Below are 26,645 nucleotides of genomic sequence, written 5' to 3'. Positions count from 1 at the left end.
GTGGATTTGATTTCCCTGAGGCAGATAACTTTCAGGTCTATATAGTCTGCCTTGGGATCCCTGACTCAACATAAAACTGAATTCATTGCCAATCCCCCCACCAATCCAATGCCTTTTGGGCACTCCTATGAAGTGAAAATATGAAATAGATTTGGGAGAGTGTAATAATTTAATTCATGATATAAAGAAATTTATGCCAGACACCTATCACTCATTACAAAAGTTTACCACTTATTACATGAAATAGTTCACGGACTCAAAGCTAAATCATACTTATTAGCAATGTGCTTTTGGGGGGGAATAACTTTTAAAGTCTTGGGAGAGAAGGGCGACTAGGATCCTGGAAGGAGGCTGATAGTCTAAAATTATGTTAATCAAGTGTCTCAGAAGTTGGAGCACTCTAAGTGGCCAGATGAACTGATGAGAGTTCTATTTCACATCATTCTATGGGATTGAACAAGACAAATCTGGAAAAACTGACCTGCTTATGATTGATAATAGGAACAGAATAGAATCATTTTAGCAATTCCTGAGAATTAGCTAGTTTAGAGTTCACATCACCTGTTACTCTTTATTTTTCTCAATAAGCATTTGTCTTTCCCCTCAATTAAAAATATGTAACATACATGGTCAAGAAAAATAAATTCTCAAGTTGCCCCAAAATGTCTCATTCTGATGTTTAAGGTTGAGCACCAAATGCTGAGATTCATATAGGCATCAAATGATGGGATTTAGGAGAGTAATTGGCACCAAATGTTCAATCCCATGAAGAATTCACAATGGCCTTTCTCTTTGGCAAATGGTAGATTTATTTATGAGAAGAGGTTGCAGACAAAGTGTAGAGATACATAGACACTAGTAATGGTATAGATTTGGGAGAGCATATAACAATTAACAAGGAGAAAGACATCATGAGGGGTGATGGGAGATGAAAGACACCACAAGGTATGGGGAAGAGGTGAGTGGAAATATCCCAAGGCAGAATGCTATGGTGGGATAACTCAAAAGGATTTAGCAAAGATGGCGTGAACTACTGACAGATGGGGAAAATTTAACCTCAGACGGTTGACATAACTTGGCTTTCTGATTAAATACAGTAAGGCGGGGTTACTCACAACCTACACAGGAGGAGGGGACCCTAAGTTTGAGGTGATTCCCATCAATGCCCTTCCCTGCTTGCCCCAGAGTAATTTTATCAATACCTCAAGAGGCTTTCTCTGCCAGCGCCACCTAGTGACCCAGGACCTTATCACATCTGCATTTGCGTCAGGTCTCTTCAGGTCCTTGCTTACTGTTAGCATTTCTTAACTTCATTAGCACTTCCCTATTCCCACTATCCCCAGTCCTCCTGCTTAAGAATCTTCCTTGTCACAGGAAATGATGATTATAAATTCCTCTTATAGGTTATCTTCTTTGGATGCTATTGCCCAGGTTCTCAGCCTTCTCTTAAAACCTAGCAGATATCAAATACTTCTCAAACTGACAAAAATGCATCATTTTTCACATTTTCCTTTTAAAAACAATTATGGAAATAAATTCCTTCAATCTATTCAGACTTTCAACTTATGGTGTCTCTCAAGGCAATATCCTAAACTTGCTTTTAGTTTCCTAAAACATATAATTGGTCTAGTCTCCCACCAATCTCCCCTCCCAAACTTCAAATGGCACTCCAAGCCTGCCAACAATTTTTCAGTTCTCCTTCTCTTGACCACCAAGCTGCTTTTTAATGGTCTCACACATCTCCTTTTTTGTCATTTATTTTTTTGCTCTTAAGTATATTTCTAGGCTCTATCCTCGGTATTTAAAAATTAAAATATATATATATATATATTATATATATATATACACACACATATACATATATATTCATACACACACACATATATGTATTTTATCTTATCACTTTCCTCTTCCAAACATACTAAAAACTGAAATGCTACCCCACTTACACACAAAGTATGTGTGTAACCAACACAACGGCCCTAGCTGAAAATGTATGGCTCAGCCTTTATCTATCTGATAAGGAAAAAGGTGTTTCATAAAGAGGACTGTTGATCCTGGTATCAACTGATTACTGTATTGTTCAGAATTTAGACATACTTCAAAGCTGTTTTCCTTTCAGTCATTGTGTAAAAACCATTAAATCTGCTGCTTTTGCCATGCTTCAGTCCACACAAATCACTCCAACGTTCTTGGAATTTTTCTTATTCCTCATTTCCAATGAACAATGTTCTATTACATTCATACACCAGAATTTATCTAACTACTCATTAATCAAGGGGCCCATGCTTTGTTTCTTATTTTTTGTGAATAGAAAAAGTGTTTACTAATTATTTTTGTATATCTAGGATGTTTCCCTTATTTCCTGATCTTGAAGTAACTGCTCAATAGTCAAGACAAATACCATCCAGTTCAATGACTTTTCTGGTATAGTTCCAAACTGTTCTCAAGTCATCATATTAAGTATCTACTATGCCAAGAATTTAATTGAAGTTAGAAAAGAAGGAAAAAATAGTCTCTGCCCTCAATGAGCTCACAATCTTATTGGGAGAGAAAACATAAAAGCAACTGCATGCAAATAAAGTAAACAGAATAAATTGGGGGTAATCACAGGGGAAAAATGCTAGTCAAGTAGCACTTATTAAGCACCTGCTATGTGCTAGGGACTGTATTAAGTGCTGCAGATACAAAGAAAAGCAAGACAGTTGCTGTTCTTAAGGAGTTCACAGACTAGCTCGAGTGTAATGCATCTAACCTAACACAAGCATTGGAAAAGCCTCTTGCAGAAGGTGTGATTTTAGCTGAGATTAGAAGGAAACTAGAGAAGGGCTAGAAATGTAGTTGGAGATGAGACCCAAAAAAATTCTAGGTATACAGTACAGAGTTGAAAATGGATGGAATCAAGAAATAAGAGTTGTATATAAAGCAACAGCAAGGAAGTCAGTGACACTGGAGCACAGAATATGTTGGAAGAGAATTAAGTATAAGATGTTAAGGCTTTAAAATTCAAATTGTTTTCCAGAACTAGACCAATTCAAACTCCCCCAATAGTGCATTGATGTTCCTGCTTTCCCATATTCTTTCTGATACTTGCAATTTTTTTAACAGATCTTTGTCAATCTGATAGGTATGAAGTAAAACCACAGATCTGCTTTAATTGCTTTAATCTACTAGGAAGGTGCAGTAGATGGGGTGGTTCTGCAAGCACTGGCCCTGAAGAATGACCTGAGTTCAAACCTAACCTCAGACACCTTACTAGTTGTGTGATCCTAGACACATCATTTAACTCCATTGCACTCCCCCCCCCCCACATACACACAGAAAAAAATCTATGGGGGGAACAAGTCTTACTTTCATTCTTTTTCTCATTCTCTATTCTCCCCTTGGTAATTTTATCAGCCCCCATGGAATTCTCAGTTCTGCACAGATAACAGTCACTTCTGTGAATTCAGGTTTAATTTCTCTCCTGAACTCCATTTCCCTATTATGCCTTTTTGGCACCTCCACATATATATCAAGTTTAGTTTATGTCAAACACAGAATGCTTCATTATTTATTCCTCTTTACACCTCCTCATTTCTATTGGTCCCAGATTTGTAACCTTGGAATCCCCCTCAACTTCCTCTCTCTCAGAATCACCCAATATCCAAGTCTTACTGATGTACCTCTTTCTCTCTCTTCCATTGATCACTCTTTTCTCAGTGGCCTCTCCTCATCATACATCCTCCTTAAGCAACGAGAATGGCACAGAGATATTAATAAAATTAATGAATATTTGCCAACACTGAAGGCATGATAATTCTCAAAAATTTTAGTTAATTTTTATTCAAGAATTTTCTCACAGGCAACATGTTTACGAACACTTTAAAAATAAAAAAATGTGATTTTTAAAGGTCAAACTAAAAAAAAGAATTCAGCAAACATGACATTACTAAAAGAAAGATGATTCTCTTAATAAATTAACTTCTAAAAAGTTTTGTGGAGCCAGAGTTTATATATAAAGAATCTAGATGATGAAATCCATTCAAAACAAATAACAAACTCAAAGTCATAGATAACAGGCAAATGTTTTGATAAACATAAACATCAGCTTCATTCTTCCAAAAGATGAAAACAAGCATCAGACTCTCTATAACAAAATTCAAATGTTGTTTCAATATTTTGACTTTAAAGTCTCTTTCTCCAGGAGCAAATCTGCATATCTTTGCTGAAGTTCCTTTTCTCTTTCTTGCTGTCGCTGAACATCTTCTTTCAAACACTTGGGAAAACAAAAATATGAAATAATTTTTAAAAAATTATACTACCTTATGAAATATTCCACCCAATAATAAATAAAAGTTAACACAATTGAATAATTTACAAAGAAAGAAACACAATGATCACTTGTTAAATTGTTCAGCCTCACTAATAATTAAAGAAACTCAGACTTTCATTCTTTCATTCTTTCATTCTGAACATTCAACTTCAGTTATTTAACTTTTATGTCCTTGTTTCTTCAAATGACTGTGAAGTACCACTTCACACCCACAAAATGGAAGGAGGAAGAAAAAGAAAAGGAAGCAGAGAAAACGGGAAAGATGACGGAGGAGAAAATGTTAATTTCTCAAAGATTTATATAGCAGTATTATTCCAAATTTTGCCAAAGATTATTATTCAAAGATTGCCAAAACTGGAAATATGAATGAGAATATAAGGGATATAATATAAATGATATTATAATAACGAATAATATAATAACATAAGGGATAAAATATAAGGGAATAGCTAAATAAATAGTGGTATATTACTATAGCAAAACTGTAAGAGATGTGATTAACATAGAAAATCTATGAAGATATCTAAAAACAGTACAAAGCAAAAAAAGCAGAATCAGAAGAATACAGTACACATTAACCACAATCAAATAAAAGGAAAAGTGAACAGAAATAAATGTCAAAGAATGTCAAAGAAAGTTGACAGAGCCTCAGAATGTCTGGTCATTAAGGAAATTTTATGGGCTGAAATGTAGATAGCTATCACACAAGTTTAATTTATTTCATCACTCTTTATTATAAAGTAATAAAAATCAAATGGCCACTAGAAAGAACCATATTACCTCTAGTCTTCTTGGAATTGCTGAATCCTCATGTTTCTTTAACTCTTCAAAAGTACGAAGTTCCAAGTGAGCTTGCTCTATTTGGTCCCATAAATCATTTAACTGTTTCATTAGTCCCATCGCTCGAGATTGGTAGCCACCAAGCAAAATTTTCATCTTCTTTTCCATTTTTGCTGCCCTTTTAGCTTCTGTAGTCATATGACCTCTGTTTATCTGAAAAGAAACCATCACATCATATCACATCTGGAAATGATAGACTAGTAATGTCTTTGAGGTCACTCAGTCTTCAGTATTCTAGATTTCATATCATCCATGGAAGTTGACAAATAAGTTTCAGACAATCTTGTTATAACCTTACTATTTACTAAAATATAGACAATGCACAAAATTTTAGAGGATCCAACATATATGAAAATCCTCTTGGACAGATGAGGTAACTTCTATTCCAAAAAGAACCTTCTGCTGACATTCTAAAACCTATGTAGCTAACAGTAATCTACTCAAGACACCTATCTCTAAGGAGTACTATGATCTATAGGTTTATTCTCACTTCATAACCAAGTTTCAAGAATTCTAGAATAATGGTCTTTGCTACTTTTAAGAGGAAGCAATAAGTGAAGGTACTGAAGTCATCATCAACAACCTATCAAACAACAGTTAAGCTGAAAAACATCTACCAATTGTTGACATTACAAAATTTATTCCTTGATTTCAGAGAAAATGGTAGAACATAAGAGATATACTGCTCTCACTGAAATTATTTTAAAGTGATTTTTTTCACCAAAAAAACCTGCCTTTCTTATATCATAGACTTACTTTAATAATCAAATAATTGAGATGTGACTATAAAAGTAATGAAAAAAAATTCTGCACACCAAGATTTTTACATACTCAGATAAAGGCTGTCCACTTCAAATTTCCATTCACTTATTCTAACCAAACTATCATAATTCAAAACATTCTTAAACTCTTTAAAAATTACTTTCAGGGACTACAGTACAGTATTTTGAAGATCATCATTAATGGGATATCTTAGGGTAGATTTCATTTTTAGAACAAAACTGACGGTGGAGTTTGTATTTTATTCTATTGGTAATAGTGAGATATTGAAGCTTCCTGAGCTAAAGAACAACATAGTAAAACCTCAATCTGGCAGCTATAGAAGATGGATTGGAAAGAGAGAACAGCTAAATGCCAGAAGACCAATTAGGAACCTATTCAAGAAACATTAATTTGGGAAGGGTCACTAAAAGGGGTGAAGTAGAACCAAAATGTGTCCTTTTAGGGTTTTGATTAATATCAAGAGACTGTAAATGTTGACTCTACAACTTAACTAACCTACTTTCAGCACTCTGAAATATCCCTGGAAAAATTCTTTTCAATATTTGAGCCCACAGAAAAGTCTTTTTTCTTCTCGCTTTTTTCCTTTAATATAGCATACTACCTTAGAAATAAGGCAGCAAAGGAATGTACTTATTTTCATAACACTAGAAGTCAAGACTGAAAAATTATGATCAGTAAGTCCAATTCGGGCCACCCTCATCTCCAAACCACTGCCATATGATGATAACAAAGTGAATTATGCCTTTTTTTTTTTTTTTAAATCCCTTACTCTGAATGACCATCAATTAGAGAATGGCTGAATAAGTTATTATATATGAATGTTACAGAACATTATTCTTCTATAAAAATGATCAATAAGATGATTTCAGAGAGGCCTGGAGAGACTTACATGAACTGATGCTAAGTGAAGTGAGTAGAACCAAGAGAACATTATACACAGCAACAAGATTATGTGGTGATCAATTCTGATAGATGTGGCTCTTTTCAACAATGAGGTGATTCGGGCCAAATCCAACATACTTGTGATGGAGAATCATCTACATCCAGAGAGAGGACTATGGAGACTAATGTGGATCACAACATAGTATTTTCACTTTTTTGTTGTTATTTGTTTGCTTTTTGTTTTCTTTCTCATTTTTTTTTGATCTGATTTTTCTTTTGCAGCATGATAATTGTGGAAATATGTATAGAAGAACTGCACATATTTAACATATATGGAATTATTTACTATCTAGAGAAGAGAGTGGGGGGAAGGACAGGAAAAAATTGGAACACAAAGTTTTGCAAGGGTGAATGTTGAAAATTAACTTAGCATATATTTTGAAAATAAAAAAATTATATTTTAAAAAAATCCCTTACTCTCAGATATCCTATGGTTTAGATAGGTGTAGTGTTAAACATGTGGATATATCTGTTTTAGTGGACATATGGATTTGCTTGTTGTTTTAGGCTATTTTCATGGAAAATGTTAGGAGTGTTTTCTCAGAGAACATAGCACAACAGATGCCAAATTAAATAAAGGGTAAAAGTTCACCTCCCCAGAATCTGGCTTTTCAATACTAAAGGTATATTAGAAGTTATAGAGCCAGGAATAAATGCTTCCTTATAGCTGCCAAGACAACTCGGTGGTATTCAATTACAACCATTGCCACCTCCATTTTAGAACAGTTAGACACCAGTAGGGTGTATTTTCTTTTTAGTAATCAAGTGCTTAATCAAACAAAAGTACAAACATCTACGAAAACTAGTACATGGATTGCTAAGGACAAGGGAGTGCTATGTTACTACCAAAGAGATAAATTTGTAAAGCGGGAAAATTTTCCTCTACATTATCATTTAATCTATTTAGATAAAAATACTTTAAACTTCAAAAAATAAAGATTTTTAAGAAAAGATTATGACTCACAAAAAAAATTACTAAACATATTAGCAAAAGATGAATTCTATAAATAAAAGATATCAAGCAGATGAAAAAATACTTAGACATTTAGAACTGTCTACATCTTTAAATTTTTAAGCATTCTGAAGGTATTTAGTGGATGATTTTGTGAACCTATTCCAACCAAACAAAAGCCACTTCTAGAAACATTAGTAGTAGGTAAAAGTCTTGGACTCCTACGTTTAGCTATGGATACCTATATATATTGTTAATGCTAAATATTTTCTGACTTTCAGTCATGCAACATTTACAGAATACATTATTTGCTAACACTCAGCAATATTTGTACACAAATGTATATATGTATATTCTACAAGCAGGATACACCACACACACACACACACACACACACACACACACACACACACACACACGAATTTGTATTTCATTTTGGAGTTAATGATGATCTGTTCAGACTTCTTGAGCAGGAGGGAGTTAGACCTGGTCTTTAAGATCAATCTGGCAGCTGCACTGGAAAAGTGGAAAACACAGAAGCTATTCTATTTGTGATGCCTCTCTAAAAGGTTGAAATGTAACTCAATTTAAGAAAATTATTGTTTTGGATAAACTTTTTTCTATTAGAAACTCTAAAGACTCACATTCAATGACTAATTCTCACCACACACACACCGATTTCTTTCACCTTTTATCCATTCTCCATTCCAGAATGATGTTATACAACTTGCAGGAAGATCAGAGAGAGATTACTACAAGTAAGCTTGCAATATGATGTATATAAATGAAAATAGATGAAAAAAGGGAGTAAGGTAGGCTGTATAGCAGCACCTGTGTCAGATATTCATAATGTGTTTCAACTATTCTACCTGAATAACAGGCTCTATTTTAAAGTGAATACCATGGCTCTGTATTCTGAAACTATTCATGATGCCCCACAGTAAGTTATAATAAATTCTCTACAACTACTAATACCACACAAATGCTTTCTATAGTCCCTGTCAACAACTCTCTCACTTTAGTGGTTTTGTGAACTGTGTATTCCTCTGAAGGCAAAGATGTATCCATTTAAAAACATATGGATCACCATTTGGTTTCAAGGGGTAAAACAAAATTTAAGATGTGTTTTACATATTACATATTTATAAGTTATTTCTGTAGCATGCAAAAAAGTGCTTCAAATTACTTAATTTCTTCTAAAGTTATAACACAAGACAAATAAAAAATTTTTCAAGTTAAAAGAGAACTTATTTCAATTAATGAACAAACAAGTAGACTGTAAATAACCAGAAACTTTAAAAATGTAGTCATCTTGGATAGCTAAATTTTCCAAATAGTGAGGAGATTGGATTGCCCTTTTACAAACTAAAATTATTTTTATTTCAATTGTTTCCAGTCTGAGTCTGAAAATTTTTGTTGTTTTTGTTCAGTCATTGCAGTCATGTCTGATTCTTCAAGACCCCATTTGGCTTAGGCAAAAAAACAGAAGTAGTTCATCATTTCCTTCTCCAGCTCCAGAATTACATAGCTGCTACCTAAGTGTCTAAGGCTAAATTTGAATTCAGGACTTCCTGACTCCACACCTAGCACTCTATCTTTTGGGTCACCTAGCTACCCATATAATCCAAATAACACTCCTCTATTTCCCTAACCAATGTCATTTTGCAAAAGCAATCACAATATATTATCACCAAACCTCACCACAAGGGGGCTGCTACTACACCTTGAATATTGTTTGGCTCTTTGAAATTAGAATAAATTCCTAGTGGTCTATACTTGGCAAAAATAAAAATAAGAATACCAAGAAAGAAATCCCAGTTCTAACCAAGATTAAATTCTGAGGAAAAAGAAACATTCCAGAAGAGATTTTTTTAAATAATGATAATTGATAGATTGAATGAGTCCTCAAAACCAAAACAATGCTGCCAGCGATATGCTCTAAAATACAATTTCTCTTATGGAACCAACTACTTTCTATACACACACACACACACACACACACATATATATATAATCTTCTTCATTTGTTTCTTTTTTAAAGGAGGCTGGACTAGATGGTCTTTTAAAATGCATCTGGCTCTAATTCTACTTATAATTTAAGTTGATGTGCCCCAAACTGTTTTCCCACAACCAATAAACATTAGGTGTAAGTATACCTGTGTTTTCCCTGCCTTTGTAAAAGAAGAATTTCATTTTTCTTCAATGACTAAGGGTTGTTATGAATACCAACTGTAAGACTCTCCTGTATATATCTGGGACTATTTACACCACCATTCAATAGGGGATCATTTGCCAGTTCCTAGCTGGCTTTGTCCAAGCAGCATGCCTCGTCTCTCAGTAGAAATAATAAGAGCACATTGCATGATTTTTACTCTGCCATCAATGGGCAATCACCTTTGAATGTCAATTCCTCATTCTTCCCAAGTCAATGTCTCAACCTCCAAAAACAAAATCTTTTAACTTACCTACTAAAAACAATTTTTTACACAATTTCTTTTTTAAACAGAAGGAGCTGAAAGAAGAAAAGAGTTTTAGGGCAGTCTTTTTTTCTTCACCTGTCTAAAGAGAGTCGGAAATCATAAAAGACTCCCATTTCATTGTTTTTCAAATTCAGAAGCAATATTTCTGATGAAGTACTTGTTCATTATGTCTAGTTTTGAGGTTTCACCAGCTATGTTAAACTCACTGTCTGGGTGCAAAGCTTTTCAGTGCAAGATCTAGATTAACACATAATATGGAAATGTTTAACAAAACAAAAATGTGATACAATTGTAATGTTAATTTGTATTTTTTAAAGTCAATACATAACTGCAGGGATCTGTTTCTATTTGAATGTGATTCCAATATCCTATATTTCAAACTGGATGCACCATGGAGGTTCCTTAATCTACAAGTAAACCTGCACTGTGAATCATAACCATATTTGAAATGCTTACATATTACTTCCAAAATGTTTATATGTTACTTTACTTATATTCAAAATAAAAATAAACATTCTAAAATCAAATGTCTTAAGTTCTGTATTGACTGTATTATGCTGTGTTTCACAGTAAATCAGTACTCAAGAACTGTACAATACCATCTTATTCAGAGCCATCAAGGAGTGGAGATTCATTAAATGCCAAATCCAATTATTATGCATTCACAAATTTATCAATATTTCTTGCACTGAGAGGAATATGGAGATGGGGATAAGGAGAAACAAGGAGGAAAAAAGGAGATATTATGAAGAGAAGGGAAGGAGAATGGAGGGAAGTGTGCATGTGCAATGTACAGGTACTATAACATATAGATCTGATTTACTACACCTCATTAAGTGAATGTTTTATACACATCCTCCTACTTATTCTCCCAACCTTTCGGGAAAAGGATTCATAGGAAGGGAGTTGCTAGGTCTCTTGGCACAACAGTTTCCATGAGAACCAAACAAAGAAATTATCATACTGACCCATTCATACAAGAGGAAAACTTGGGTCTTAATAATAATATTAAGATAACCCTTTTACTCAAAAACTGTTCATGAGTAATTATGGCAGCTTTTTATATCCTGGAAGGTTCTACCTATAATAGTTACCTCACCCCATACTGTTGAGTCATTTAACAATCCCCAAATCACCAGTAATTTTAATAATTTCTAAACTACTAGCATCCATTTAATGCCAAAAATTACACCTAATTTGAGCTTTGTAAAAATCTCCGGCTCAAAACACTGGACTATGGATTCCAAGAAACTACAAAAATAATTTATATAAGGTAAACTTTGAAAGGAAGGAAAAAATAGAGTAGACAACGAAAATCATCAAACACAAGAAAGGAAAAGTAAATTGCCTTTGAGTCAATTTGAAAAGTTTTTTCATTATCTTCCTGTTTGTCAGATTTTATTAAAATAAAAAATGCTAGGGAACCATGGGTAATTTTATTTTCTATGTAATGCCTAAACTGCATGGAAGATCAATGTCATACTGAAATGCAACAGAGAGAAAAAAAATTGAAGAAATTCATCTTTGCTAAATACAAGCTGTATGACACAAACTACATTGATTTTACTGCATCTTATTATCAATGCTGCTACACTAGAGCAATCAATGTGCCAAGTCTTAAGAGTTTACATAAGTGGCAAGCGATCTTTGCAAGAACAGCCCCAACTCAGCATACCATGAAGTTAACAACCATCTGAACTAATGTTTTTTTTTTTCCTTTTTGTTTTCTTCTGTTTAATGGAACTTTTTTCTTAGAGAATGTTTCTGACTTTATAATAGAAGCCAGAAGAGAAATAGGATTGTTCATATTCTTTGTGCAGATAATTTTGCTAAAAAAATTCCATAAAGTGAGAAGTGCTCATATAATTCAGGGACACTACAATGGATTGCTGATCTTATTTGCAGTATTAAGGTCAATCTCTATTTCTAAGAACTTAAGGCTACATAATGTATCTTCTATAAATTAACCCTGCCAGTAAAATTTTGGGGAAAGTATCACTTCCCACCTCTAAGGAAGAACTTTAAATTTTATAATTAACATGTCATAATTTACTTTTCAGCCAAACTTCCTTAAATAACAATTTATATCGCTTTCAAGCCCTTTTAAATTTAAGGGCTAGACCTAAATTCTAACTATTAATCTCATTTTAGCACATGCTGGAAATCATTTCACTGAAAATGATTAACAAGGAGAGAGGAGGAATACCAGGAATAACTATGATGATGTAAAAAACAAAAAATACCACTAAAAACTTATTTTTTTAAAAATGAAATCCACATAATAGAAAATAAAGTTCACAAATCAACCAACATTTTACTATCACTCTTATAGTAAAGTAAAAATAAACACAGAGCAACAGTACACCCTACTGGAAGATATTAAGTACAGCTTTAGTATTCAGTTAAATGTAAGCAATGAAGACTTCTAAAGTTTGCTCTGAAGATTTCTTCATGAGGAAACCAAATTCATGTCTCCCCTATCATCATACCTACTCTCTTGAAGCATATCTCTCCAATTTTTAAGTTTGGTGGTTGAAAAGACACCACCAAATAGGGGTCCACAGATATATTTTTATAGAAACAGATTATTTAAAGACTCCGAAGTTTTCAAATTAAAAATATATTGCTGTGATTTATTCCCCAGAAATAAAATTGTTAAACTTGCCCTGTGGAAAAAATAATAATTTTAGCCTTAAGAAGTAAATCTTGACATTCCAATTGTAGAACACTTATCCTTTCCTGTAAGCAGTCTCTCCAACTCTGAGATCTCAAAAAAATCCACCATCATGAACCTCACAAGCAGTCAGTCTGCTGTCCCGCAGTTGGCACACCACTGGCAAAAAGCCAACACAGCTTCCGGAATTCAAAACATTCAACTTATATAAAGAAACCACATGCTGTGAAATTCCATTTGATATATTCCAACTTATTTCACAGACATGTAAAATCATTAAGCCATAACCCAGGTAAAGCATCTCTGCTCTACCACTATACCCTAGAGTTTGCGTAAACTACTACTAGCAAAGGGAGCAGCTTTTCAATTTTGCTTTATTGGCACTAGGAAGCAAGCCCCCTAAGTACAGACATTTCCGTTAAGAGGAAATGCATGATCCTTGATCCTAGAGGAGGGCTTTCAATTGGCCCTGAAAAGTGTCCAGAGTTAATTCCACTCAAACCTAAATACTACAGACTTACAATGGGCCTGGGTAATACCCTGAGGTCCCATCAATTTCTCTGTGTAATTACTAAACAAGGCCAAGGAGGATTAGGAAGCTATTCTGCTTCTTTCTTTTTGGCAATTATTAGGGTATGGGCATGATAACCTGTTTTAAATTTAAAACATACTAAAATTCTCTTATTCTGCATCTTTCAGCAACACTAAGATTTGGTTTAGTAGGGAATCAGTATTATAAAGACGTCACATTTAAGAAAGAAGAAAAAAAGGATACCAACCTCAAGTCTCTTTTCAAGAGATTCAATCCTGTCTTTTTTGCTAGCCAAGTTGGCTCGTGTGTATCGGCTCTGCCCAGGTAAATATAAAACTTGACTGTAACATTCTTCCCACACCTGGTTATAAGCTTCATTGGACAGCTCACCATGGCTCATTCCTTGCTTTACTACTTCCATCTCCTGTGTCAAAAGGTCTTGAGCCTGTTTGTGGTAATAATTTAAATAAGTAAGAACACCATGAATACCTGCCATCACCAAGTTTATAATGAAAACTTTATAAAGGATTAGGTTTCCAAGGCAAGGCAAAACTTGGTAGAAGAAACTATATAGTTAGACAAAATGAACTAAGAGGTCTATGAAATCATACCAATTAATGATTTAAAATTTTAGTCAAATGCCAAATATTATCCATGTTCCCTTTCCTTCTCCACTCTCCCAAATCCTTTTGTTTCATTTATGCCTTACCGCTGTAATAAATACAGTGAATCCAAATCAAGCTATGGGCTTTTTGTTTTATTTTGTTGTTTTTTTACTGAAATATACATCTCTTCTTTGGGAATATCCCCTGGGCTGTCAGAGTATAGGATGAGGGACATAGGACAAATTTCAGTAAGCTCAGCCCCTTTTTATCAACTGTAAAGAGTCTGGGGAAATCTGCCCAACTCCACCATGGTACACTGTCAAAAAGGCAGTCCAGACTGATATGTTAAAGTCTACCTTTGCCTCTATGGCCTTTTGCCAGTATGATATATTGCTGATAATAAACTGGCAACTGCCCTTTGAATACTGTAATAAGTTTTAAATCTTGCTGGTAATGTAGGAAAATAAATATAAGCCCCAAAGATTTTGGATCAAGGAAAAGTGACCATCATATAAAACCCACATTTAAAGTAAAATAAGAGAATATATTTAGAGTATGTCATTATTTTTAAAAACATGGCCTATTTAATTTTTCTAAAAGCCTACTTTTTCCTCATTCTTCTAGTTAAACTAGCTGAAAATTTTGCCACCATATTTCACAAAGCAAAACTCCCTGAACCCTGTCAATTTCCCTCATCTGAAAAGTAAGGGAAGAAACCTGGAATCAATAATCTTGAAGGCTTCCATATTTAAAAATCCATGCAATTAAAATTAAGAGGAAAAAATGGGAGAAAATCTTTGTAGCAAGAACCTACGAGAAAAGCCATTTCTAAGATAAATCAGTTCCAAAGAATTGACTTAAATTTAAATATATGAGCCATTCCCCAACGAAAATGAGACAAGGACAAGAAAAGGCAGTTTTTAAAGGAAGGATTTAAGCTATCAATAGCCATAAATGCTCCAAATGACTAATAATTAGAAAAATGCAAAATGACAACTTTAAAGCTACACTTTGCACCCATCAGAGGGGCCAAGTTAACAAAAATATAAAATGAAAAATGTCGGAAGAGTATGGGAAATCAGGAACATTAATGCACAATTGGTAAGATTGTGAATTAATCCAATTCATTCTGTAAACAATTTGTAATTATGCCTCAAAAGTCAATCAATGGCATATTCCATTGATCCACAAATATTACCACCTAGAGCAAAACTGATTAACAAAAGAGAAAAAAAAAACAATGTATTTCAAAATATTCATAGCAACCATTTTTATAGTAGCAAAGAATTAGAAACTGTGGGGGTGTGTGTGTGTGTGTGTGTGTGTGTGTGTGTGTGTGTGTGGTGTTTATGAGTTGGGGAAACTGACAACACAAATTGTGGCACATGAATGTAATGGAATGCCACTGTGCCATAAGAAAAGATAAAAGGATGGTTTTGGTGAAATCTTGGAAGACTTTGTCTTTTTTTTAATCTTTATTTTTTTTAATTACAGTTTGTTTACAAAATATATATATATGGGTAATTTTTCAACACTGTCCCTTGCAAAATCTTGTGTTCCAAATTTTCCCCTTCTTCCCCCACTTAGATAGCAGGTAATCCAATGTTTTAAATTTGTTAAATCCAATATATGTATACATATTTATACAGTTATCTTGCTACACAAGAAAAATCGGATCAAGAAGAAAAAAACAGAAAAAACAAAATGCAAGCAAATAATAAAAAGAGTGAAAATGCTATGTTGTGGTCTATACTCAGTTTCTACAGTCCTCTCTCTGGGTGTAGATGTAAACTGAAGCAGAGTGAAGTGAAAAGAGTAAAGTTAACAATTTATGCAATCATATTAGTAATCTAAAAATAATTAACTCTGAAAGATTTAGAAACTGATCAACACAATGCTATTACCTGTGCTCAAAATACAGTGGAAAGAACACCAGCTCTGGAGCCAGAAAAGCTGGATCCAAATCACACCCCCAATACTTACTACTGGTATGATCTTGGATAAATCCCACTTTCCCAAGTTCCAGTTTCTTCATCTATATTGAGTTCTAAATCTATAATACCATGTCTTTTCCAAACAATTATATTTTACAGCTTCACAAGGGCATGAGTATCTACTTCATCATTATCCCTCACTGCACCTGGTGTAATGACTTATACATGGTAGATGCTAAATAAATATTTGTTGGATTTGTTTAACTAAATTAGATAAAGTAACAATTTAGTTTACATTCCAGTCTTAAATTAGGTGATTAAGTAAAAACAAGAGAAGTTCATAAATGGAAGAGATCAAAGTAGCCCAAAACAGTGCATTAGTAGATTATGGAACTGTTACAGATACCTGGAAGTCTCATGATCAAATAGAGAGGTGTGGTCTAGAGGATAATATAGTTTGGTAGAATGGAAACTGAACAAGACTGCTATTTAATGACTGATCTTGACAAAAGGATTCCTGTTCGGCTAATCTAGAAGTCCCATGAGAAGTCCCTTTATAAAATACCATGATTTCATATCAAAATTATATTAATATCATATGTGATAAAAATTCATAATTAAGTTTTTGTGATAACTAAAGAAAAGGCTCAAATTTACTACGGTATAATCTATAAAGAATGAGTTTACTTTAAAAAAAGTAAGCAAAGAGAAATTATTTCATCTATTTTGCAAAAATAATAATTTCAAAAACACTAGAAAAGCGATAATGACAAAATACAAATAAACAAAAAACACACAAAGGATTCCAAGTAATTAGAAGTAGTTAGTTCAGAATAACAAACTTCTCCGTCCTTGTTCTATCACCATTAACTTGTGTGGCCTTAATAAGCAAGTTACTACTATTCTAAACTTCAGTTTCCTTACCTAGAAAACTGGTAGGTTGGATTAGATGATCTCAAATATCCCTTTTAGCTTTAATAGTCTACATTCACTACATTACAATTTAAATTATACTACTGAAGTATCAAAAATATAATTTTTCCCAAGAACCTCTACTAGTCAACACTGTAAGCTGAAGTTGTATTAGTCTACATATTTCATTTCTTCTCACTTCTCCTTCTTCTTTTATTACCTTTACTCAAAAAGAGCTAATTAATTGGTTATTGGAATGTTGATCCAAATCTCATTCCCATTTACTACAAAATAATGATACAAAGTAAAAGAGCATTCAGAGCAAAATTTACCAGGATCTATTTCTCATACTCTTTCTCCCTTCCTTGATCCAAATCCATGCTTAGAATGCTACTTAAAACTTTTTTATGTATAGTAATTATAAAGATTGACAGGATGATTCCTAATAATGGCCACTATGTCAAATCAGGAAAAACAAGTAAGATGGGGGATTGGGAGCAGAGAGGAAAAAAGGGAAGGAAGAGAAAAGATTTATACAAGGAAGATTGCAATTTTAAAAAAAATTTTGATAGAAGAAAAGACTGCAGAATTGGGCCCATTTAGTTTCTTAAAACTTTTTTTTAAGTAGGTGCTTTTGGCCAAGGAGATGAAAAAACTTTACGAAAATTTACTATCTTTGAGAGCAGCAGTTTTACCAGATAAAATAATCATTTTGTTGGCATGTGTTTCAAATTCTGAGCCTTGTTAGTGTGGTAGGTGAAGAAAGATTACTATGATCATATAATTGATACACCATACCTTCTTCAGTTCATCTTTGGAGAATTTCTCATAGGGGTTGTGTTCTAGATAAGTTATATGCTCAGTACTATTATTTCCAAATCCTACAGTTTTCCCCTTTTTATTTCCAGCTTGTTCTCCATAAGGATGATGCAGAAGATCATAATGAAGCATTGTGATCATTTCTTTTTTAATCAATTCTTCACTTTTCTGTAGGTCTGTTAGTGGTGGTTCTACATTTAAGGGTCTTAGGATAGTTTCATTTACCTAAAATTTAAAAAAAAATAAATGATATGATTAAACATAATCAATTACCAAATACAATGAAAGTTTATAAAGGAATATTTAGGCTGCTATCATCCCAGTGTAAATCAAGCAACAAATTTTTCAAAATTTTAAAGCATTTCTTTACTTGTATAATTTCTGAATACCACTGAAATATATTAAAGGACTAAACTGACAAGCTGTCAAAATTTTTTAAGCCTATATGGTACAAAAATGAAATGATTTAACTAGATAAAATTATACAGGCCAGATAAAAGACTGATAAATCGTATGAAAAGGATGGATATTTACATTAAAAGACTTATTCATTCATTCAACAAGCACTTATCCACCAAATCGTGTAGACAATGGGATTACAAATAATGAAATTATTTTCCTATTCTTTAGAAGCTTATTTTCCTATCCTTTAGAAGCTTATACTCTCTTGAGAGAAAACAATATTTATATAGAACATTTAATACAAAATAAACACCAAGTAATTTCCAGACTTTATATTCCCTTGGGGGGGAATTTTTGACAAAGTATGTTCAAATTAAATATCAAATAATTTCTAGAAGAGGACAAAGAATAACAAGTGCAGCAATTCTGTGAAAAGCTACACCAGAAGCAAGCTTTAAAATTATCAGGATTCTACAAGGCACAGGTGAGGAGGCTCAGACTATGCAAAGGCAAAGTTGGAAGGCTGAGCACAAGAAACAGCACTTAGGCCAGTTTGGCTCAAAACACTAAAGATATGGAGAGCACCATGTAACAAGCTAGAACATAAAGTACACGAGGAATGCACCATGCAACAAGCCTGGAGAAGCAGGCTGGCATAAGGTTTAAGGGAAATCTATATTTGATTGTAGAGAAAGGAGGGAATCATTGGAGCAGCGTGTGGTTATTACTATTTGGTGATTGTGAAGAGAAAAGACTAGAAAGAAGAGAGTCTACATTTGGAGAGACTAGGTAGGAGGCTCCTGCCAGGAGTTCAAGAGAACTGATAAAAACCTGATCTAAGGTATTTACAGTGTGAGAAGAGAGAAGGGGACAGACTTAGGATGTGGTGGAGAAACAAATCATAACTTAGAAAGGAAATGTAAGGGAAAGGGAAAAAAAAAAAAAATGGCTCCAAGGTTGAGAACTGAAGGGTAGTATCCTCAAAAGAAACACTTTAAGTGAGAAAGAAAAATGGGTATTTTTAAATTCTTACTTCTGAAGGTCTTGGCAGATCCTTCTGAACAGCTTTGTGCATTCGTTTTAATTCCTTTACACGTTCTGCATCTCGGATAGCCTAGAACATTTAAAAATACCCACTAATTCAAATACAAAATAATCTGACATTTCCTAATAAATGTGAATTGAAAAGAATCATCTATATTTCTATATATATGCTTACTTAGCTTCCAATCTCTAAAGCTATAGAAAGCATTCTAAGTTTAAAGTAAGGCAATCCCTATCATTTTCTCTTGAGATAATAAAGCCCTAGATATTAAACACTTCCAAATATGTTCCACATTTTTGAGACTAAGGAGACTAAGGCTTCCATCACCTAGAATATTTCCTAAACTGTTTTGAGTCTCCCATCCATTAAATATTTTTTTCCTTTCCTGTACCAAAAACAATTCTAATCTTTCAGGAAATATACTTTATCATTTCCATTGACTCCTCCTCTTTCATCTCAAAAAACTCTTTAAACTGAACTACTATTTTCTACTGAGACAATAAAGCCTTAGGAATTGAGCTACATCTCCAATATCAACCCCAATCAAAATGCCATTCCTTAAGATATAAAGTGTGAACAAAATACCATTCATAAAGACTCATTTCAATTTCTAAAAGGAGTTGACTATACATCAAAATAGATAGGGATATTTATCATAAAACTAAATTATACAAAATTCCATAAAATAGAGATAAAGATATGATTTTCTACCATTTTCACTCCTATCTAAACTCCCTAAGGAAAAGTCTAAATTCCAGTTATTCAATGTGAGAGACAAAAAATTTCCTAAACCTGCAGAACATAAACCACAAACTTTATTTTCTTACACAAATGTTACCTGCTTTCGAGCATCTACATCAGCAGCATCTTCTACGTAAGTTTCATCAATTTCACGGTCTTCTAACTCCTTTTCAGCATTTTCTGGGAGAACAATCTCAAAGTCATTCTTGGGAGCAGGAAGGCCCATCAAACCTAAACGGAGATGCTCTCGAGATTCTCTTTCCTGTTGAAAATAAATGAGATCTTTTGAAGTCAGAGATGGAGCAATAAACAATTAGATTCAATGTTTCTCCAAATAGAATTATTAACTCAATGTTTATTTGATGAGTAGGGATTTCCAAACTCTTAAAGCTGTCCTTAATTAAACCATCCTGGATGTCATCTATAAATAGATGATAAGGGAACCCAAAGGACCTGATGAGAACATCAAGTAAAACTAGATAGAGGAAAGAGGGAAAGAAATGGGAAAGTCCAGAGTGCAGAACAGTCTTGGGGTACAAGTACATATCAGGGAAGCACAGAGTGCAAAGAATACTATAAAAAAAAGAACAATGTCCTCTGTATTACTACCATGCTATGCAAGGCTACTGTCAATTGTGAAACATAGCTGAATTCTTAATGAAAATCTGATATTGGTGGATTATTCATAGGATAAAGCTAATGAATTATAAGAAGGAAACTACTTCATATCTTTGAGATAAAAAAATTCAACAAGCCTAGAGTCAAGGCATGGTAAGATTATAAATTTTAAAAGTCTGATAACAATTAAAGCAGAGATGTAAAAGAAAAGCTACTTTATTAAAATTAATGTGGTCAAGATTATGGATAAATTAATAAATTTTTTTCTATTTCAAAGTACACCAATAATACTACATTTCTAAATTCATTCTGTGGCATGAGAAGTAACCTCAAGAACTTACAAGGGACTGACAGGGGAGACCATATATAAGCAACTATGTGCAAAAAAAGCCATATACAGATTAAGTTGGAAATAATCAACAGAATGAAGACACTAGAATTAAGGGAAATCAAGAAGGGCTTCCTGTGGAAAGATGAGATTTTCCTGAGTGTCATGGGATCATAGCAAAAGTTGAAAGATAGGTGGGGAGGAAGTAAAGTATAAGAAATAGGGGGGATTGGGAGGTACACTAAGTTATAAATGGCTTTGAATGCCAGAAGATTTTATATTTGATTTTGGGAGGTTATTCCATTAAATGGTCAAATCTGCAAGATCTTGATATCTGAACTGATGAACAAGGGAAAGGAGAGCTCTTAAGTAGGCAAACTCATTAGCAGAAAATCTAATAGTCCAAGTGTGAGGTAAAGAGGGCTGTGGTACCAGGATAGTGATAACGTGAAAGAAGAAAAGATGTTACAAAAATAAGTCAATAGGTCTCACCCACAGATAGAATACGAAAGGTAAAAGGGAATAAGGCGTCAACTATGATGCCTAGGCTGTACACCTAAGTCACTGGGAGCACAACAGGACCTCAACCTTAATTGGCAATTTAGGAAGAGAGAAAGTGTTTTGTTTTGTTTTGTTTTGTTTTGGGGGTGGGAGGAAGGAGGGAGGATCAGTTTGGGACATTGTGAGTTTTTTAATGGGATCCAATTCAAAGTGTCCTAAATATAGTATTAAGACTAGAATTCAACAGAGAGATTATGGTTGGATAAACAGATTTGAGAATCAACAACTAAATCCACAGGAGGTGATGAGATCTCCAAGTGAAATAATATAAAGGGCAAAAAAGGTCCAGGGCAGCAGCCTATGAATACCCACAATTAGTAAATCTAACCTGCCTGAAAATCCAGCAAAGAAAACCAAGAAGGAATTATCAGATACTAGTAGTAGAAAAGAATGATGTCCCAAGAGTCTACCAAAAAAGAGAGTGACCAACAATGTTAAGATTAAAAGATCATTAGTAACTTTAGAGAGACCAGTTTCAGTTAATGAGGACAGAAGTCAAGATTAAGAAGAGTGAGAGGAGAGGAAGCAAAAGCACTTATTGTAGATAATCTTCTCAAATAGGTTGTACACAAAAGGCAGAAAAGATAGGGGATAATATGTCAGCTCCTTAAGTCACCACTCTGTCATGCTCAACCCTATCTGAGTCAACTGGAAAATAGTTTCAATTGAACAATGAGATGAGAATCCAAACTTACGATCGTTAAGATCATAATGAGAAGTGAGAAGAAAAGTAAAAGCTTTCTCAAGGAATTTAACCACAAAATGTAGGAAAACATGGACAAGAGCTAGTAGGGATGGATGGATCAAAAGGGTTTTTTGAGCACAAGGGAACTATGACACATTGGTAAGCTATAGGGGAGCAGCCAGACAGGTAAAGACTGAAGATAAGTGAGAGAGAGGGGATGGTGGAGGGAGCGATCTGATGGAGAAGATGGGATGAAATGAAATCACTGGTGCATATAGATGAATCTTGTCTTGATGAGAAGGGTCAATTCTCCAGATGAGATGGGGTGAATGAGAAAACAGTGGCAGAAGGCATCCGAGTGATATAAAATGAGACAAAAGAAGAAGGAGGTCTCGGCATGAAGCTGAGAGAATAGTGAGAGGGGACTATGGAAGGATTTGAAGAGGGATCAAGTTTGAAAGAGCTTCTGTGATGAATGGATAATAAGTTAATTAAAGAAGTATAAAAATCACATGAATTGTGATTGCCCTAGTTAACAGTTTTATGATTTCTCAAGCTTTGTTCAACAGCACAAGGAAGATGGTGAGAGTGATCCAAGGTTGAAGCTTGGCAGAGCAAATTGGTTAATGAGGGAACAAGGGGTGCAAAAGATGACTCTGTCTGTATGTGTGATTTTGTACCTCAGAAATAGAGTTTGTAGTTTTTAAAATTTCTGCATAGCATGTCACAAAGTAGCCAAAAGGATATTATAGATCTCACTAGTAAATATTAAGACAATACAACCCATTCTTTGAGTTAAAATTATGTCAAGACTGGGCCTCTTCCTAAAAAGTGTTAAATACAAAAATCAAGGAAAAAAAAACAACTATGCAATTTAAGCAATTTAACAAATAAGATGACAAGAAAATATGTTTAAACAAAACACAGCAGTTAGGAATACAATGGACAAAAGGTAAAGTGAAATCCAATCCAAGAAAATACATCATTATCCATAAGCATTTGTTGTATTACTGAAGTCTCATTTTACAAATTTATCCAAAACTTACTACTCACAAGCTCCAAATGATGAAAGAAGATGAAAAAAAAAAAAAAAAAAAAAAGATGAAAATGGGATCTATGTTTGTCTCTTACCATTTGCTTCACATATGAGGGATCATTGTAATCTGCCAATCCCTCTTCAGGGTTTATGTTTAACTTGTCCCTTAGAGGGGTTCTGCCTGGGGTAGTGCCAACAACGGGTTTAGGAGTCATCCCACCTCGAGGAGTCAATCCTTCAGCTCCATGAGAAGGAGTCCTGGCAAAATTAAAAACACAAGTAACACCATACTCTCATAATGATGATGCTTGCAAAGTTCTTTTCCATATATTTCATAGGAAAAAGGAGAGAAGAAAAATCAGTATTTGCAAAATTCATATTTCCCTTCTCAGTGTCAAGTAAGACCTACAGAAGAATAAAAGGAATAAAGACTCAGTTGCATGATTAAAATTACTGTTTCCATCTTTAAATTTTAATTAACAAGTTAAGGAAAGTTTTAAAACAAAGCAAAAAGGAAAGGAAGACTTATACTAATAAAATGCAACATGTTATAGGTCTCTGATAGCAAATCTTACAGTACCTGAAAATGAGGATATTATTCACTAAAGAACATTATTCATTGCCTCACAAACTTTAGTTGGGGATACAAAAGGTACAACATGAAAAAGGGGAGTAACAACCCTTCCAAATCTTCACAAAAGATTTATCCAAGTTATTTAAGGGGCAACCAAAAGAATAGCTGACAGAGAGCTAGCCTTGGAGCCCTTACAAAGAACTGAATTCAAATACTACTTCTACCACCTATGAACTGCATGATCAAGCAAGTCACTTAAAATTCTCAGTGTTTTTACAACAGTTTAAGACTATAAATTGCAGAAAAAATACAGTTCTTAATTAGCAGGAGTTTCCTCTTCTAGGAACTCTCCGATTAATTAACCCTGTAAGGGTTAGTCTTAACCCTGTAAGGATGCAACTGTCTGGGTGTGCAAAATCTGTTAACTTACAAAGTTGCAACAGATAGAAATATATTCCTTATGTCAAGTAGCCATTAAGATAGCAAATACCTAAATTGATCAAACTAAATCTCAAAAGCAATTCTAATGAACCACAACTTCCAATTCCTTTTAAAACAACAGGCCCTTAGCTCTACAATCTTTCACTGAAATTTTTTTCTCCCTTAAAAGATAACAACAACCCATATTCTCAAGAAAGTACTTGCATGATCCTGGGCAAGTCACTTATCCTTGGGATTTAAAGTTCCTAATCTAAAATGGGAGCAATGATGATGCTTGCACTACCCACCTCCCAACCGCTGTAAGGGAAGCACATCATCCACTGCAATGAACCAGAGATGTATAAGCTTTTTTGGAATAATTCACCAAACTCTTCCATTTAGCAAAAGAAAATGACTATGAGAACAGGATAAAATACTCTGTAATTAAACTCTGGAGGGTTATTTATGCATTTGGGTAGGTACAAAAGCAGGGAAGATAAAAACTAAATGAGGTTGTTTTCATTCTGCATCTATCTCAATAAAATAAACAAATTGTCTAAAATAAACAAAGTGTCTAATCCTTAATAGTTAGAGAATTTTTCTCCACTATAAACTTGTCCTGTAATATCTTACCATACCTGAATGGGGTAGACAAGACTGTGTTTGGTGTCTGAATGATCTGTCGTTGAGGAGTCACACCAGAGAAGTCACTCTCATGCAATGGTGTATTCAGACCACCTTTCAGTGGGGTGTCCACATTGGTAAGAGCCATCAAGTTCTGTGCTTCCTATTTAACAAGAGTTTAAAATAAGCACATTTCAGACATTTTTGGCAATGTGAAGATAATTTAGAAGGGAAATAGTTATAGAATGCATAACATCATATTAACATTGTTATTGACATGAACAATTTTATCAAAATCTTTATGTTCAATTAAGAAACCTGGGGTGTGACAATGTTTAGTATTTCAATATTTTCAAGTCATGCTTTTGTGTCCTAACCTATAATAACCACAAGCCAAAATCTTTACAAGTTGCCAGTTCACTTTGTAAAGATGTAAGCGTATTAAAAATTCAAATGTATTAATATTAAATGAGAAGATGTACATTTTATTTTTTTATCACTCTTTTTTTGACCACTATCAAACAGCGTTCTCCCTTGCTATTCCTTAACACCTAATCTCCAATCCAAAAGCCTTTGTACTGGCCATTCCACCTTCCTGGAAGGTACTTCTTCATCACCGCTATCTCTCAGAATCCTTTGTTTTCTTCAAGACCACCTGAGACATGAAGCTATTTCTGAACTATCCAGCAATTAGCTCCCTCTCTCCCAAAATTACATTTTATTTACTTTGTATAGATTTTTCATATACTTATGGACATACAAGAGAAACTTGTTCATAAGTATGACATCCAGATAGGCTGTCAGTTCCTTGAGAACAAAAATCATATCATTTCTGTCTTTGTATTCTTGCAGTTATCAGTGACTAGCACATAATAAGCATTTAATGACTGATGATGGATTAATAAATTTTTAAGAGTTTTGATGAATCTGATAATTTTCTACCATTTATAGATAACTGTACTGATATCAATTGCAATCTGTGTAAACTGCTTAACTGATTCAATTCAAATCAATAAACACTTGCTGTCTATAGATACAGAAACAAAATGAAACTGTCTGTTCTTAAGAAGTTTGCTTTCTATCAGGGGAAACAACATATGCATAGAAAATAAAATGCAAAAAAACCCACAAAGTAATGACTGAACACTAGCAAACAGGGGTATTAAGAAAGGCTTCTTTTAGAAGGCAGTACTTGAGCTGAACTTTAAGGGAAGTTCAGGAATCTATGAGGTTTACAAACTTCAGAATCCTTAGAATGATCATGAACTTTTCACTTTGTAAAAATAACCAAAATTCAACATATTGCCTATACCATGATGTAAGCAATGTATTCTTATTCCACTTGACTTTTTCATACATTGATGATTAAAACAATCTCTTTTTGAGTGGTCACAGATCTCATTAACAATCTAATGTAGTGTTCAGAGTTCAATGAAATCACTACAAAATCATCTGAAAAAGGAACATGATCATAACATATGCACATGAACCAACTGGTTGTAGGAGGGCCTCTAAGGATGAAATCTGTTATACTAAGTCTTATACTCAGTTAAATGAATATTTGTAATAATAATTTTTAAAAAACAAGAGAAACTTAAGTTTCTTGTTTCTCTACACTTCTGATTCAACTAAATGACTAAAGCTATGATCTGCTACAAAGTACCATCTATAAAACAATGATTTATTCTTCTCATTTTCATCAGAGATATTCTCAAAATATACACATACCACTTTATCACAATAACAAAAAGAAATTTTACCCCCAACTTTCAGATTCTTCTAAGATTCAAAATGGTTATGTAACTGTAGAGGTCAACCTATTT

At 33.7% G+C, this 26,645-nt stretch overlaps 1 protein-coding gene across 1 annotated transcript in view; it reads right to left on the bottom strand.

Moving 5' to 3' along the window:
• Nucleotides 1-3,796: 3,796 nt before the first annotated feature.
• Nucleotides 3,797-26,645, bottom strand: part of CDC5L (cell division cycle 5 like) — a 46,984-nt gene continuing 24,135 nt past the window's right edge. Inside the window, exons 9-16 of the mRNA XM_051997070.1 lie at nt 24,837-24,985; nt 23,300-23,462; nt 20,074-20,238; nt 19,224-19,304; nt 17,768-18,013; nt 13,766-13,963; nt 5,096-5,308; nt 3,797-4,258 (exon numbers count right to left, since the gene is read on the bottom strand). Of these exons, the coding sequence (XP_051853030.1) occupies nt 4,154-4,258; nt 5,096-5,308; nt 13,766-13,963; nt 17,768-18,013; nt 19,224-19,304; nt 20,074-20,238; nt 23,300-23,462; nt 24,837-24,985 (1,320 nt within the window). The 3' untranslated portion in view covers nt 3,797-4,153. The remainder of the gene's footprint in view (nt 4,259-5,095; nt 5,309-13,765; nt 13,964-17,767; nt 18,014-19,223; nt 19,305-20,073; nt 20,239-23,299; nt 23,463-24,836; nt 24,986-26,645) is intronic.

This window comes from Antechinus flavipes, chromosome 4 (genome assembly GCF_016432865.1).
Source record: "Antechinus flavipes isolate AdamAnt ecotype Samford, QLD, Australia chromosome 4, AdamAnt_v2, whole genome shotgun sequence".
In the NCBI taxonomy this organism is placed as follows: Eukaryota; Metazoa; Chordata; class Mammalia; order Dasyuromorphia; family Dasyuridae; genus Antechinus; species Antechinus flavipes.
The sequence above is the reverse complement of the archived record's forward strand: the minus strand, read 5'-3'. Positions and strand labels throughout refer to the sequence as shown.